Source organism: Oncorhynchus nerka, linkage group LG25 (assembly GCF_034236695.1).
Source record: "Oncorhynchus nerka isolate Pitt River linkage group LG25, Oner_Uvic_2.0, whole genome shotgun sequence".
In the NCBI taxonomy this organism is placed as follows: domain Eukaryota; kingdom Metazoa; phylum Chordata; class Actinopteri; order Salmoniformes; family Salmonidae; genus Oncorhynchus; species Oncorhynchus nerka.
This window is the reverse complement of record NC_088420.1, coordinates 28,060,561-28,075,416: the sequence shown is the minus strand read 5'-3', so window position 1 is coordinate 28,075,416 and position 14,856 is coordinate 28,060,561. Positions and strand designations below refer to the sequence as shown.

Genomic DNA, 14,856 nt, shown 5'->3' with positions numbered 1-14,856 from the left:
TTGTGATGGCCACTTCAAAACCTTGACTTTGTTGTCATTAAGTCATTGTCCATTTGGAAGACCCATTTGCGACCCAAGCTTTAACTTCCTGACTGATGTCTTGAGATGTTGCTTCAATAAATCCACATACTTTTCCATCCTCATTATGCCATCTATTTTGTGAAGTGCCACCCCACGTGCTTCACAGTTGGGATGTTGTGCTTTGGCTTGCAAGCCTCCCCTTTTTCCTCCAGACATAACGATGGTCATTATGGCCAAACAGTTCTATTTTCGTTTCATCAGACCAGAGGACATGTCTACAAAAAGTACAATCTTTGTTCCCATGTGCAGTTGAAAACCGTGGTCTGGCTTTTCTTATGGCAGTTTTGGAACAGTGGCTGCTTCCTTGCTGAGCGGCCTTTCAGGTTATGTCGATATAGGACTCGTTTTACTGTGGATATAGATACTTTTGTACCCGTTTCCTCCAGCATCTTCACAAGGTCCTTTGCTGTTGTTCTGGGATTGATTTGCACTTTTCGCACCAAAGTATGTTAATTTATAGGAGACAGAACACATCTCCTTCCTGAGTGGTATGACGGCTGTGTGGTCCCATGGTGTTTATACTTGCATACTATTGTTTGTACAGATGAACGTGGTACCTTCAGGCGTTTGGAAATTGTTCCAAGGATTAACCAGACTTGTGGAGGTCTCCAATTTCTTTCAGAGATCTTGGCTGATTTTCTTTGGATTTTTCAATGATGTCAAGCAAAGAGGCACTAAGTTTGAAGGTAGGCCTTGAAATACATTAGCCTAACAGAATCTTCTCAACCTATGACATCATTTTCTGGAATTTTCCAAGCTATTCAAACTTCTGACCCACTGGAATTGTGATACAGTGAAATAATCTGTCTGTAAACAATTGTTGGAAATATTACTTGTCATGCGCAAAGCAGATGTCCTAACCAACTTCCCAAAACTATAGTTTGTTAACAAGAAATTTGGAGTGGTTGAAAAACAAGTTTTAATGACTGCAACCTAAGTGTATGTAAACTTCCGACTTCAACTGTGCATACAGTGTGTGCAAATGTAGTAAGATTATGGAGGTAAGGCAATAAATCGGCCATAGTAGTGAAATAATTACAATTTATTATTAACACGGGAGTGATAGATGTGCAGAAGATGATGTGCAAGTAAAGATACTGGGGTGCAAAGGAGCATGAGGATAAGTAACAATACGGGGATGGGATAGTTGTATGGGCTCTTTACAGATGGGGTGTGTACGGGTGCCATGATCGGTGAGCTGCTCTGATAGCTAGTAGATATAAATCTCCAGCTTCAGTGATTTTTTTTTTTTGCAATTCGTTCCAGTCATTGGCAGCAGAGAACTGGAAGGAAAGGCGGCCAAATGAGGAGTTGGCTTTGGGGATGACCATTGAAATATACCTGCTGGAGCGCGTGCTACGTGTGGGTGTTACTATGTTGAGCTGAGATAAGGCTGGGTTTTACCTAGCAAAGACTTATAGATGACCTGGAGCCAGTGGGTTTGGCGACGAATATGAAGCGAGGGCCAGCCAACGAGAGCATACAGGTCGCAGGGGTGGGTAGTACAGTGGGGCAAAAAAAGTATTTAGTCTGCCAACAATTGTGCAAGTTCTCCCACTTAAAAAGATGAGAGGCCTGTCATTTTCATCATAGGTACACTTCAACTACCGACAAAATGATTTTAAAAAATCTCCAGAAAATCACATTGTATGATTTTTAATGAATTTATTTGCAAATTATGGTGGAAAATAAGTATTTGGTCACCTACAAACAAGCAAGATGTCTGGCTCTCACAGACCTGTAACTTCTTCTTTAAGAGGCTCCTCTGTCCTCCACTAGTTACCTGTATTAATGGCACCTGTTTGAACTTGTTATCAGTATAAAAGACACCTGTCCACAACCTCAAACAGTCACACTCCAAACTCCACTATGGCCAAGACCAACAAGCTGTCAAAGGACACCAGAAACAAAAGTGTAGACCTGCACCAGGCTGGGACGACTGAATCTGCAATAGGTAAGCAGCTTGGTTTGAAGAAATCAACTGTGGGAGCAATTATTAGGAAATGGAAGACATACAAGACCACTGATAATCTCCCTCGATCTGGGGCTCCACGCAAGATCTCACCCGTGGGGTCAAAATGATCACAAGAACGGTGAGCAAAAATCCCAGAACCACACTGGGGGACCTAGTGAATGACCTGCAGAGAGCTGGGACCAAAGCAACAAAGCCTACCATCAGTAACACACTACGCCGCCAGGGACTCAAATCCTGCAGTGCCACACTTAAGCCAGTACATGTCCAGGCCCGTCTGAAGTTTGCTAGAGAGCATTTGGATGATCCAGAAGAAGATTGGGAGAATGTCATATGGTCAGATGAAACCAAAATATAACTTTTTGGTAAAACCTCAACTCGTTGTGTTTGGAGGACAAAGAATGCTGAGTTGCATCCAAAGAACACCATACCTACTGTGAAGCATGGGGGTGGAAACATCATGCTTTGGGGCTGTTTTTCTGCAAAGGGACCAGGACGACTGATCCGTGTAAAGGAAAGAATGAAGGGGGCCATTTTGAGTGATAACCTCCTTCCATCGGCAAGGGCATTGAAGATGAAACGTGGCTGGGTCTTTCAGCATGACAATGATCCCAAACACACCGCCCGTTCAAGGTCCTGGAGTGACTTAGCCAGTCTCCAGATCTCACCCCCATAGAAAATCTTTGGAGTGAGTTGAAAGTCCGTGTTGCCCAGCAACAGCCCCAAAACATCACTGCTCTAGAGGAGATCTGCAAAGTATTGAGAAACTTTTGTTATTGACCAAATACTTATTTTCCACAATAATTTGCAAATAAATTCATTAAAAAATCCTACAATGTGATTTTCTGCAGGCGGTTGCGGGCAGCGATCGGTGGAAGAGCATGCATTTAGTTTTACTAGCATTTAAGAGCAGTTGGAGGCCACGGAATGAGTGTTGAACGGCATTGAAGCTCATCTGGAGGTTGGTTAACACAGTGTCCAAAGATGTGCCAGAAGTATACAGAATGGTGTCGTCTGCATAGAGGTGGCAAGAGCAACATCATTGATGTATGCAGAGAAGAGTCTGCCTGAGAATTGAACCCTGAGGCACCCCCATAGAGGCTGCCAGAGGTCCGGACAACAGGTCCTCCGATTTGACACACTGAACTCTATCTGAGAAGTAGTTGGTGAACCAGGCGAGGCAGTCATTTGAGAAACCAAGGCTGTTGAGTCTGCCAATAAGAATGTGGTGATTGACAGAGTCGAAAGCCTTGGCCAGGTCGATGAAGACGGTTGCCCAGTACTGTCTTTTATCGATGGTGGTTATATCGTTCAGGACCATGAGCATGGCTGAGGTGCACCCATGACAAGCTCTGAAATCAGATTGCATAGTGGAGAGGGTACGGTGGGATTTGAAATGGTTGGGGATCTGTTTGTTAACTTTGCTTTCAAAGACTTTAGACCCAAATTGTTCCAGACCTATATCCTATCCTACCCTGCCTTTTCTAGAGGGGGATGACCAGTGAAACTTTCCAATCTTTAGGGATTTCAGACGATACGAAAGAGAGGTTGAACAGGTTACTAATAAGGGTTGCAACAATTGCAGTGGATAATTTTAGAAAGTAAGGTCCAGATTGTCTAGCCCAGCTGATTTGTTGGGGTCCAGATTTTGCATCTCTTTCAGAACATCAGCTATTTGGGTGAAGGAGAAGTGGGGGAGGCTTGGGCAAGTTGCTGTGTGGGGTGCAGAGCTGTTGACCGATGTAGGGGTAGCCAGGTGGAAGAGCCGTAGAGAAATGCTTATTGAAATTCTCGATTATCATAGATTTATTGGTGTGTTTCCTATCCTCCGTGCAGTGGGCAGCTGGGAGGAGGTGCTCTTATTCTCCATGGATTTGACAGTGTCCCAGAACTTTTTGGAGTTTGTGCTATATGATGCAAATTTCTGTGAAAAAGCTAGCCTTTGCTTTCCTAACTGACTGTGTATATTGGTTCTCAACTTCCCTGAAAAGTTGCATATCGCGGGGGCTATTCGGTGCTAATGCAGTACACCACGGGATGTTTTTGTGCTGGTCAAGGGCAGTCAGTTCTGGAGTGAACCAAGGGCTATGTCTGTTCTTAGTTCTAGATTTTTTGAATGGCGCATGCTTATTTAAGATGGTGAGGAAAGCACTTTTAAAGAATAACCAGGCATCCTCTACTGACGGAATGAGGTCTATATCCTTCCAGGATACCCGGGCTAGGTCGATTAGAAAGGCCTGCTCGCTGAAGTGTTTTAGGGAGCATTTGACAGTGATGAGGGGTGGTCGTTTGACCGCAGACCCATTACGGATGCAGGCAATAAGGCAGTGATCGCTGAGATCGTGGTTGAAGACTGCAGAGGTGTATTTAGAGGGCAGGATGGTCACGATGATATCTATGAGGGTACCCGTGTTTACGGATTTAGGATTGTACCTGGCAGGTTCCTTGATAATTTGTGTGAGAGATTGAGGGCATCTAACTTTGATTGTATGACAACCGGGGTGTTAAGCATATCCCAGTTTAGATAACCAAACAGTACGAACTCTGAAGATAAATGGGGGGGCAATTAATTCACATATGGTGTCCAGGGCACAACTGGGGGCTGAGGGGGGGTCTATAACAAGTGCCAACAGTGAGGGACTTATTTCTGGAAAGGTGGATTTTTAAAAGTAGAAGCTCAAACTGTTTGGGCACAGACCTGGGTAGCATGCAGTAGATTGCAACTCCACCCCCTTTGGCAGTTCTATCTTGACAGAAAATGTTGTAGTTGGGGATGGAAATCTCCGATTTTTTTTGGACTTCCTAAGCCAGGATTCAGACACGGCTAGGACATCAGGGTTGGCGGAGTGTGTTAAAGCAGTGAATAAAACAAACTTAGGGAGGAGGCTTCTGATGTTAACATGCATGAAACCAGTGATTTTACAGTTACAGAAGTCAACAAATGATAGCGCCTAGGGAATAGGAGTGGATCTGGGGGCTACAGGGCCTGGGTTAACCTCTACATCCCCAGATGAACAGAGGAGTAGGATAAGACTCCAGCTAAAGGCTATAAGAACTGGTTGTCAACTGCGTTGGGAACAGAGTAAGAGGAGCAGATTTCTGGGCGTGGTAGAATAGATTCAGGGCACAATGTATGGGTATGGTAGGATGTGAATACAGTGGAGGTAAACCTATGCGTTGAGTGAAGATCTGAGAGGTTTAGTCTCTTGAGGCACCAGTTAAGCCAGGTGAGGTCTCTGCATGTGTGTGGGGTGGGACAAAAGAGCTATCTAATCCATGTTGAGCAGGACTGAGGGCTCTACCGTGAAATTAAACAATAAGAACTAGCCAAGACAGCAGTAGACAAGGCATATTGACATTAGAGAGAGGCAATAAGCAATCACAGGTGTTGATCAGGAGAGCTAAGAAAACTACGGGTAAAGGGAGATGAATGGGCAAAGCGGGTCAGTTATGTACATACAGGACTTGAGTTCGAGGCTGGGGCCGACAGATAAACATAATGAGGTACCGTGTTATTGAAACAGACCAGAGGGCATCAGCTGTGTAGCCGAGTGATCATTGGGTCAAAAGAGCAGCAATAGGTGAGTCAGGGTGCCGTTCGGTAGTCACTATTACGCTAGGTGAGCAGGGGACACAGCGTTCAGAAAGCTAGCGGGCTGGGGCTAGCAGATGGTTCTTCGGTGACATCGTAACAGAATAGCCGGTTGAGACCAAATTGTGCGATCACGTCGGCAGTCCAGTCGTAATGAATCACGCTTCACCATCTGGCAGTCTGATGGACGAATCTGGGTTTGGCGGATGCCAGGAGAACGCTACCTGCTCCAATGCATAGTGCCAACTGTAAAGTCTGGTGGAGGTGGAATAATGGTCTGGGGCTGTTTTTTCATGGTTCAGGATCTTTAGTTGCAGTGAAGGGAAATCTTAAAGCTGCAGCATACAATGACATTCTAGACTATTCTGTGCTTCCAACTTTGTCAACAGTTTGGGGAAGACCCTTTCCTGTATCAGCATGACAATGCACCCATGCACAAAGCAAGGTCCATACAGAAATGGTTTGTCGAGATTGGTCTGGAATAACTTGACTGGCCTGCACAGAGCCCTGACATCAACCCCAACAAACACTTTTGGAATGAATTGTGACACCGACTGCGAGCCAGGCCTAATCGCCCAACATCAGTGCCTGACCTCACTAATGCCTTTGTGGCTGAATGGAAGCAAGTCCCCTCAGCAGTGTTCCAACAGTCTTGAAGGAGTTCCCACATATGCTGAGCACTTGTTTGCTGCTTTTCCTTCACTCTGCGGTCCGACTCATCCCAAACCATTTCAATTTGCTTGAGGTCGGGGGATTGTGGAGGCCAGGTCATCTGACGCAGCACTCCATTACTCTCCTTCTTGGTAAAATAGCCCTTACACAGCCTAGATGTGTGTTGGGTCATTGTCCTGTTGAGAAACAAATGATAGTCTCACTAAGCCCAACCCTGATGGGATGGAGTATTGCTGTGGTAGCCATGCTGGTTAAGTTTGCCTTGAATTCTAAATAAATCACAGACCGTGCCACCAGCAAAGCATCCCCACGCCATAACACCTCCTCCTCCATACTTTACGGTGGGAAATACACATGTGGAGATTATCTGTTCACCCACACCGCATCTCACAAAGACACGGAGGTTGGAACCAAAAATGTCACATTTTGACTCCAGACCAAAGGACAAATTTCCACAAGTCTAATGTCCATTGACCGGGTTTCTTGGCCCAAGGAAGAATCTGTTCTTATTGGTGTCCTTTAGTAGTGGTTTCTTTGCAGCAATTTGACCATGAAGGCCTGATTCACACAGTCTCCTCTGAACAGTTGATGTTCAGATGTGTCTGTTACTTGAGCTTTGAAGCATTTATTTGGGCTGCAATTTCTGTAGTTGGTAACTCTAATGAATTTGTCCTCTGCAGCAGCGGTAACTCTGGGTCTTCCTTTCCTGTGGCGGTCCTCATGAGAGCCAGTTTCATCATAGTGCTTGATGGTTTTTGCGGCTGCACTTGAAGAAACTTTCAAAGTTCTTCAAATTCTCCGTATTGACTGACCTTCATGTCTGAAAGTAATGATGGACTGTTGTTTCTCTTTGCTTATTTGAGCTGTTCTAATTCCACAAATTAACAAGGCATACCTGTTAATTGAAATGCATTCCAGGTGACCCCGTCATTAAGCTGGTTGAGAGAGAGTGCAAAGCTGTCATCAAGGCAAAGGGTGGCTATTTGAAGAGTCTCAACACTGTTTTGGTTACAACATGATTTCATATGCTATTTCATAGTTTTGATGTCTTCACTATTATTCTACAATGTAGAAAATAGTAAAAAATTAAGAAAAACCCTTGAAAGTGTAGGCTTGTCCCAACCTTTGACTGGTACTATATATAGATAGAAAGATTTGTGTATGTTCTAGTTTAGACCCTACTTTAGACACAACGTGCTTTTGAATGCAGGGTGGGTGTCATTTTTTGTCTAATAAAAGTACATCAGAGAATGTTGACTTGAATGGGAATATCTCTTTTAAATTATGCTTTCAATCTTCCATAGGAATCCCATTGAAATCATAGAAATATAGATAATAGAATAGTCATGACCACTTTAAGTTGACATTCAGCAGTGGGTGGACCGTGGGCCATATTTGTAGTAGTAATTAGAAGTTAAAATTTCAAATAAATTTCAATAGTGTACCTGTACCAACTAAATTGCAGTGGTTTTTAGTGATAGGTCCATTCTGTACATTTTCTTTGTTTGACTGAAATGACACCCGCCCTGTATTCAAGAGCATGTTGTGCCCACCATCGGTTGAGACACAACACAAAAACCTCAGATGATGGAAATTAGGATTTAAGCTACAACATATGTGAAAATATGAAATAAATCAGTGTTTACGTGTTTTTAAATAATTGATGTTAAATGTTAACACTTATTTTTTAAAATGTTTTGAACATAAAAATATGCCCCCACCCCCATCAAAGTTGCCCATCCCTGTGCTCTATGAACAGCTATGTTGGGTGTTGAATACTGCCTTGTACAAGTCGTCAGCAATGCCTCTTCTAATTATTTCCATCACTGGGCAAATTTCAGGTCTGCTGAGCGCAAACATGAATGTTGTGAAAATTCTGTGCAACTTCCGACGCACGTTTACTGTGAACACTGAGGCTGTACCTGCTTTAAGTTAGTTTTAACAGTAGTCAAGTAGGCTTCTGGGGCTATTTGATCATAATGTAGTCCTAACAGAGTAGCCTACCATCAAAAACAATGAAGAAAATGCATCCAATAACATTTTAACATGGCAATAGCTGTTCTATTGTTCAGCCTGTGTGTTGTGTTCGATGTAGGATTACATTCCATTAGACTTTTTTGAAAAAAAAACCATGCAGTGCTGGACATTAACCTGTTTATCCACTTGTCCTTTAGACAAGGTGACTAAAAATGATGTTGTGGTGTTTGATGCAAAAAAAACAGTTTAAAATGCATCATTATTACATTACCATTATGGATATTGGCTACTTAGCTTATTCAAGCCTGTCTCAAAACCCAACTGCCCCTTACAGGAAAAAAAGCTCTTTACCTGACTCGCTTTTCAAAGATAGAATCCTACTCCGTGCGTTCTGCCCACAACAAAATCTCTTACATAATTAGTTTTACATATTAAGTCTTGCATAGTAGTTTGTTTTGTTTTGGTATGTTGCATTGAAAGTGGCTAATATTGTGTTGATTCGATCACAATTCCCACAGTAAAGAGAAAGGTTGATAGTGTTAAGAGTGGAAAACTCAAGAAAGTGAACTTCACTCAAATCTCGTGCTTCTCTGCCCGCTCTGATATTTCTTCTGTGCGCAGCTTTGAGGAAACATTGGTCATCAGTACAGTGATCATTATGACTTCCCAATGAGAAATTGTTTGGAACACTGTGATAGCCTGTCTGTTGGCCTTGTATTTGTCTATTCAAATGTGCAGCCTGCGTGTGTAGCATGTACGAATGAGTGGTTGACATTATTTCTCTCATGGTCTCTAGCCCACGGGGTACATGGAGGCTGCCCTGTCCTACAGTACCATAGAGGACCTGCAGCTGCTCTCCTGGGATAATGCCCCCAAATATTGTGTGCAGCTCAGCTTCCCCGGGGGCACCGTCCTCCTGCAGGTATGCCCTGTACCCTCCCTCCCTCTTCATGTAACATGACGTGCATGTGTGCTTTCGATCTGTTACCTGATGGTCTGTGTGCCCTAACAGGCAGCCAACAGCTATCTGCGGGACCAGTGGTTTCATTCCCTGCAGTGGAAGGTAGGATTACTATGATGAAGTATTCATTGGTTTGTGTTCATGGGGGTTCAACAAGACTCACAGTACTTTGCACAGAGATTTTATTTGTAGGCTATACAGAGAGCTGCATGGGCAGGGCACGTGGGAAGAGGTCCCACTGGAGGTCGGGGGCTCCCCAAATAGCATGTGATAGGAAAATGTGTAGAATTAAAGGAAATGTGCTTTACAATTCCAAAATGTTCTCGTAACTTCAAGGCAAAATGTGTAGAATAGCAGGGAACTTGCCTTAAAACTGAAACATTTTCTCTTGACCTCATGACAAAATGTGTAGAATAGCATTATAAAACTGCACAAATGTTTTGAAAGTTACTTTTTATTTAAATATTATTAAATCAAATTATTTTTTTCTTATTTGGGGCCCCCTCGGAGGTCGATGCCCAGGGGCCTCAGATGCATTCGTCCTGTAATGCATGCATTTCCCTCATGTATCTTTGCATTGGTTTGATAAGCCTATAAAGCAACATATTGTGTCCCAAAGGCTTGAAGCCTATTGTAGTTCATCTGTATGTGGTTATGTGTGTGCCTCTATTTTCTAACCAGAAAAAGATCTATAAGTACCGTAAGGTTCTGAACAACCCGAGTCGCTGGGAGGTGGTTCTGAAGGAGATCAGATCACTGGTGGACATGGCCTTGACCTCTCCCCTGCAGGACGAGTCCATTCACCAGGCCCCGCTGCAAATCATCTCCACCCTGCTGGCCGAGGTATGCCCATCTGCTGGCCTCGCACACACGCACGCCCGCAGTCATCTCACACACACACACACACTACAATACACACACTACAATACAGCCCCCCCCACCACTACAATACACACACTATAATACACACACCACAATACACACACCTGCTGCTGGGAGCTCCGCTCAAAACACACAGATGCCTGCTGTTTGGCAGAGTCAGAACTGTTCGTCAGTTTGAGAGTGGCTCTATTCAATTTGTTTGTCTGCTCTCGCTCTCTGATCATACCTGTCCCACTTCTGTTGTCACCTCTGCCTCCCCAGAACACCAACCTCAGCTCTCAGGACCATGAGAACATAATTGTGGTGAGTTTAAAGGGGAATGGAAGCACTAGCTTCTAGAACGCCAGCTTCCTGTAACTGTAAATAGCCATGCTTTCTTTGTTCATATTATTACGTCAGTGACTGGACAGAAACAATTTTGTAGTTTAGCAATGGTGAAGTTTAGTGAAAGTGACCTGTTCGACAGGTAAAACCTGGTCAAACTGCTGAGACTGCACATTTTTTTGCCTATTATTGCAGCTCAGAAGGCGTGTCGAGCAGGTTAGAAATAGGCCCCTGGATAGCAGCTTTGATGATGGACAGCTACTCTGTAGCAGCGGCACCCACTGGTGTTCGTGTGGATGCTGTCAGATTATGCCCACTTACTATTGTTACAGTGTAATGGTGTATTCATCTGGATGTGTTTGTATCCATACCCCCATGGACCCTGGCCACTTGAATCATAGGATGATTGCATTATTAAACTGTTGCAGCACACGAGGTATAGTTAAATCTACACTTGTTGCATACGAACAGCTGCTCACCTTATTTACCTGTCTTGAGGCGAATTGAGAGCTAAGATAATACAGCCCTAGAGGATAATAGGGACAGCTGTGTACTTTTAAGTTGACTTCTGCACTAACTCTTGGGAATTATACTAGGATAGCAGAGTTTATTGGCCCATGACGGGTTGCTGGCAAAGGGCCATTGTAAATACAAGATAGCATGGCTGGGGAAATTGTGAAGTTGTATTGATCAGTCCTGTCTCTGATATCTCTGTGTGTCCCTAGGCCATTGCTCCTCTCCTGGAAAAGAACCACCCTCCACCGGACCTGTGTGAGTTCTTCTGTAAGGTAAAGATGGGGTCCAAACATTTCACCTCAACCTGTTGTCAAAATCATATCTCATAACTGTCTTGGCCCTTAGTTAGAGCTAGTGGTAATCTCACTACTCAGCTTGAAATGCCTCTACCCGCCCCATAGAATTGCTAGCTTTTCGGGGGCGTAGCTGGCTGAAGGGCCCTACACCCTATGCAAACAGAGCGACGGAGCGTAGTTTGCATGAAGTGTGTAGAGGCCTTTAGGCATTGTCAAGAGGGCGGTCTTGTGTGTTTTTGCAAGACAGAGGATCCGAGATCTAGGCCCGGTAGGACTTGAGGAATCAAACACACTGACGTCCCTCACCCTAGGGCCATTGTTAGAGCAGAAGATTTCAACTCTTTACAACCATGGCGATCATTAACAGCACAGTTAGTTTTTCCGGGCCTAGTTAATAGAACATTTAGACGGCTGAGATGGAAACGGCGTTTCGGTACAATTTTATAAATGCCGACAGATCCTTTGTTAGTCTGATATGGTGTGATCTTTTTATGCCAGTAAAATCAATTACGCAAGAAATGGCGGTCGAAACCCCTGTATGTGCAAATATTGATATAATAACCATCATATCGAAGTAAAATTGGAGTCACGCGATGACATGGAGTGTGTGGTCCTCCCAGTACGACTTGGGAAACCATGCAGTTTATTAGGTTATAGATTAAAACTTATAATGAACTCCCACCACTGGTGGGAAAATGTGCATATTTTGTTTATGCGGATTTTAGAATATTGACATGAAAATCTGTCGCAAATTGGATGGACATCTAGCTCCTGTTAAATGGTGTTTGTGTGTTTGTGCAGCACTGTCGGGAGCGTCCGCGGTCGATGGTTGTGATTGAAGTGTTCACCCCTGTGGTCCAGAGAATCCTCAAACACAACATGGTGAGCTGAGTTTTCCATCTTATTTCCTGTCAAGGGTCACGCTCAGTTTGTTTATGTCTGTTTTCTTCTGTGGTCATATATTGGAGTGAGTCAAAGCTCACTATACTGCCTCTTGTCCTCTCTATCCCCATGTTTATTTCCCTGCCTCCTCTCTCTGTCAGGACTTTGGGAAATGCCCCAGACTGCGTCTCTTCACTCAAGAGTACATCTTAGCTCTAAATGAGCTCAACGCTGGGATGGAGGTCGTAAAGAAATTCATTCACAGGTGAGTCAGTGACAACATGTTTTTAGGACTGGAATTTTCTCTACCAACCCAAAACTCAGGACCTAGATATATCAACAGTGTCCCCTTGTTTATTTTGTGTTTTCTCCACGTTCGATGGAGGGTGTTTAGGGTATTGAATGCTAATTGTGTGTGTGGCTGTGTTTCAGCATGCATGGTCCCTCCGGGCAATGCCCTCACCCCCGCGTCCTGCCCAACCTGGTGGCAGTGTGCCTGGCTGCCATCTACTCCTGCTACGAGGAGTTAATCAACAGGTGAGTGATGTACTGTTACTGTAATGTTCTGTAGAACCACCACACAGACTAGACTCAATGGCCAAATAAACCTCCCAGGTTAGCGTAGGCTATTCTCCTCTCCTTTAAACATTTTAAATGAGATGTTGACTTGAGTAATGAGTCATCTAATTGGTTATCATAACATCATCACCCTGAGCCACTGGGTCCTCGGCCCCCGTGAGAGGACATTTGCTAAATTTCCGTGACATTGTCACCCCAGAGAATCATCGCTCGGATACATGGCTCTCCTCACTCTCCCTCTAAATACACAGGGGTTGTAACAGAGACATACAACCCCAACAGAATGACATGCATTCTTACTATGGACCTCAATGTTGTAGTCTTGAAATTATTATTCAATGTGTGATACAGTGACTTTCTCCATTCCTCTCTTACACAATATTGCCCCCTCTCCATCAATATCTCTCTCTCCTCTTGCCCCCTCTCCATCAATATCTCTCTCTCCTCTTGCCCCCTCTCCATCAATATCTCTCTCTCCTCTTGCCCCTCTCCATCAATATCTCTCTCTCCTCTTGCCCCCTCTCCATCAATATCTCTCTCTCCTCTTGCCCCCTCTCCATCAATATCTCTCTCTCCTCTTGCCCCCTCTCCATCAATATCTCTCTCTCCTCTTGCCCCCTCTCCATCAATATCTCTCTCTCCTCTTGCCCCCTCTCCATCAATATCTCTCTCTCCTCTTGCCCCCTCTCCATCAATATCTCTCTCTCTTCTTGCCCCCTCTCCATCAATATCTCTCTCTCCTCTTGCCCACTCTCTCGCTGTCTAGCCGGGACAACTCCCCAAGTCTGAAGGAGATCAGGAACGGCTGCCAGCAACAGAATGAGCGTAAACCCCCTGCCCCTCCGCCTGCTTCGCCCAGAGCCCCCACACCTCCACCAACATCCCTGCTGCCCCTCTCCCCCCCCCTCAGCTCCCCTCTCCCCTTCCCCCACACTGCCCCTCTCTCCCCCGCCCTCCATCGTCAACTCCAGTGAGATCCTGGTGGAGTTGGAACGCAACAACAACACTGCCAACGCCAGGCGGAAGGGCCCAGCGGGAAGCGACAGTGAGCCCAACCTGATCGACTGTTTGCTGGTCAGCCCCGCCCTCAACGCCCTGTCAATCCAGCTGCCTGCCCAGGCCGACCGCGTGTTGGGCTGCTTCGCACTCATCCTCAAAATGCTGTGAGTTACCACTACTGTTACTTAGGGCTGTGACGATACCAGTATCGCAATACTTTTTCCTTGGAAAAAATGAAAACACAAAGCAGAACAAACTCTTTGGTCCTTTAAAAACCTGCTGTATGTAAAATATTGTGCTATAGCTTGGAAAATAAATAAATGTGACTCTGTTTCCAACATCAGGGCTGTTTTTCTAAAGAAGTTAAATCTGCTTCATGTTTTGTTTCCTTGCCTGATATTAACGAGTATCGTCTCGGCCCTGTAATGCCTCTCCCTTACTGCCTGCCTTACTATGTCTGTGTGTGTCTAAGGGGGCTTTCACACCAAGTTTGTTTTAAGCAGGGTTTTTTTCTTACTCTGGTACTTTTACCCACTACATTCGGTTTGTTTGGACAGAACACAATCTCCACTCGGGTGACAACACTGTGGTTTGTTCAAATAGGGTGGTCTCGAATCCCATTCCATTCATACTGTGGTGCAGTTCGCTGCAGGTGAAAACGCAGTCTGGTCGAAACACAGGAAAAGAATCAGAGGTGCGCAGTATTATCGGTTGTTTGACTGCAAGCTTTTGATTAAATGCATGCAATATTTTAACTTGATATCTCTGAAACGTTTTGTGTGTAGCGGTGTGCATTTATGAGCGCATCTGATGCAGAGTCATGTCTCCTTTGTTGGCTGCATGTCACAGTTTCCTCACACATGTTACAAAGCGGAAGTAATATGAAGGTTGGGGCCAATGTTCCCTCTAAGCTGCGCGCGGGCATGCAGCTCCCTCAGGACTGCCACGCAGAAGTATCAGACCGCGCAGAGAAGTGCGAGATTGAACTTCTCATCTTTCTAGTTTTCCCCTTTAGTTAACACTATCAACGTTTCCCTTTGTGTTCCTTGTGATCGAATCAACTCAATATTAGGCACTTTCAATGTAACATATCGAAACAAAACAAACTAAGCAAAATATTTTC

The 14,856-nt window shown here is 44.6% G+C and overlaps 1 protein-coding gene across 1 annotated transcript in view; it reads left to right on the top strand.

The window, feature by feature from the left end:
- LOC115109335 (C-Maf-inducing protein) overlaps positions 1–14,856 on the top strand; it is a 42,796-nt gene that overhangs the window by 13,556 nt on the left and 14,384 nt on the right. Inside the window, 10 exon segments of the mRNA XM_029634123.2 lie at positions 9,091–9,216; positions 9,307–9,357; positions 9,937–10,098; positions 10,399–10,440; positions 11,187–11,249; positions 12,075–12,155; positions 12,317–12,420; positions 12,588–12,692; positions 13,501–13,638; positions 13,640–13,897. Coding sequence (XP_029489983.2) covers positions 9,091–9,216; positions 9,307–9,357; positions 9,937–10,098; positions 10,399–10,440; positions 11,187–11,249; positions 12,075–12,155; positions 12,317–12,420; positions 12,588–12,692; positions 13,501–13,638; positions 13,640–13,897 — 1,130 coding nt within the window.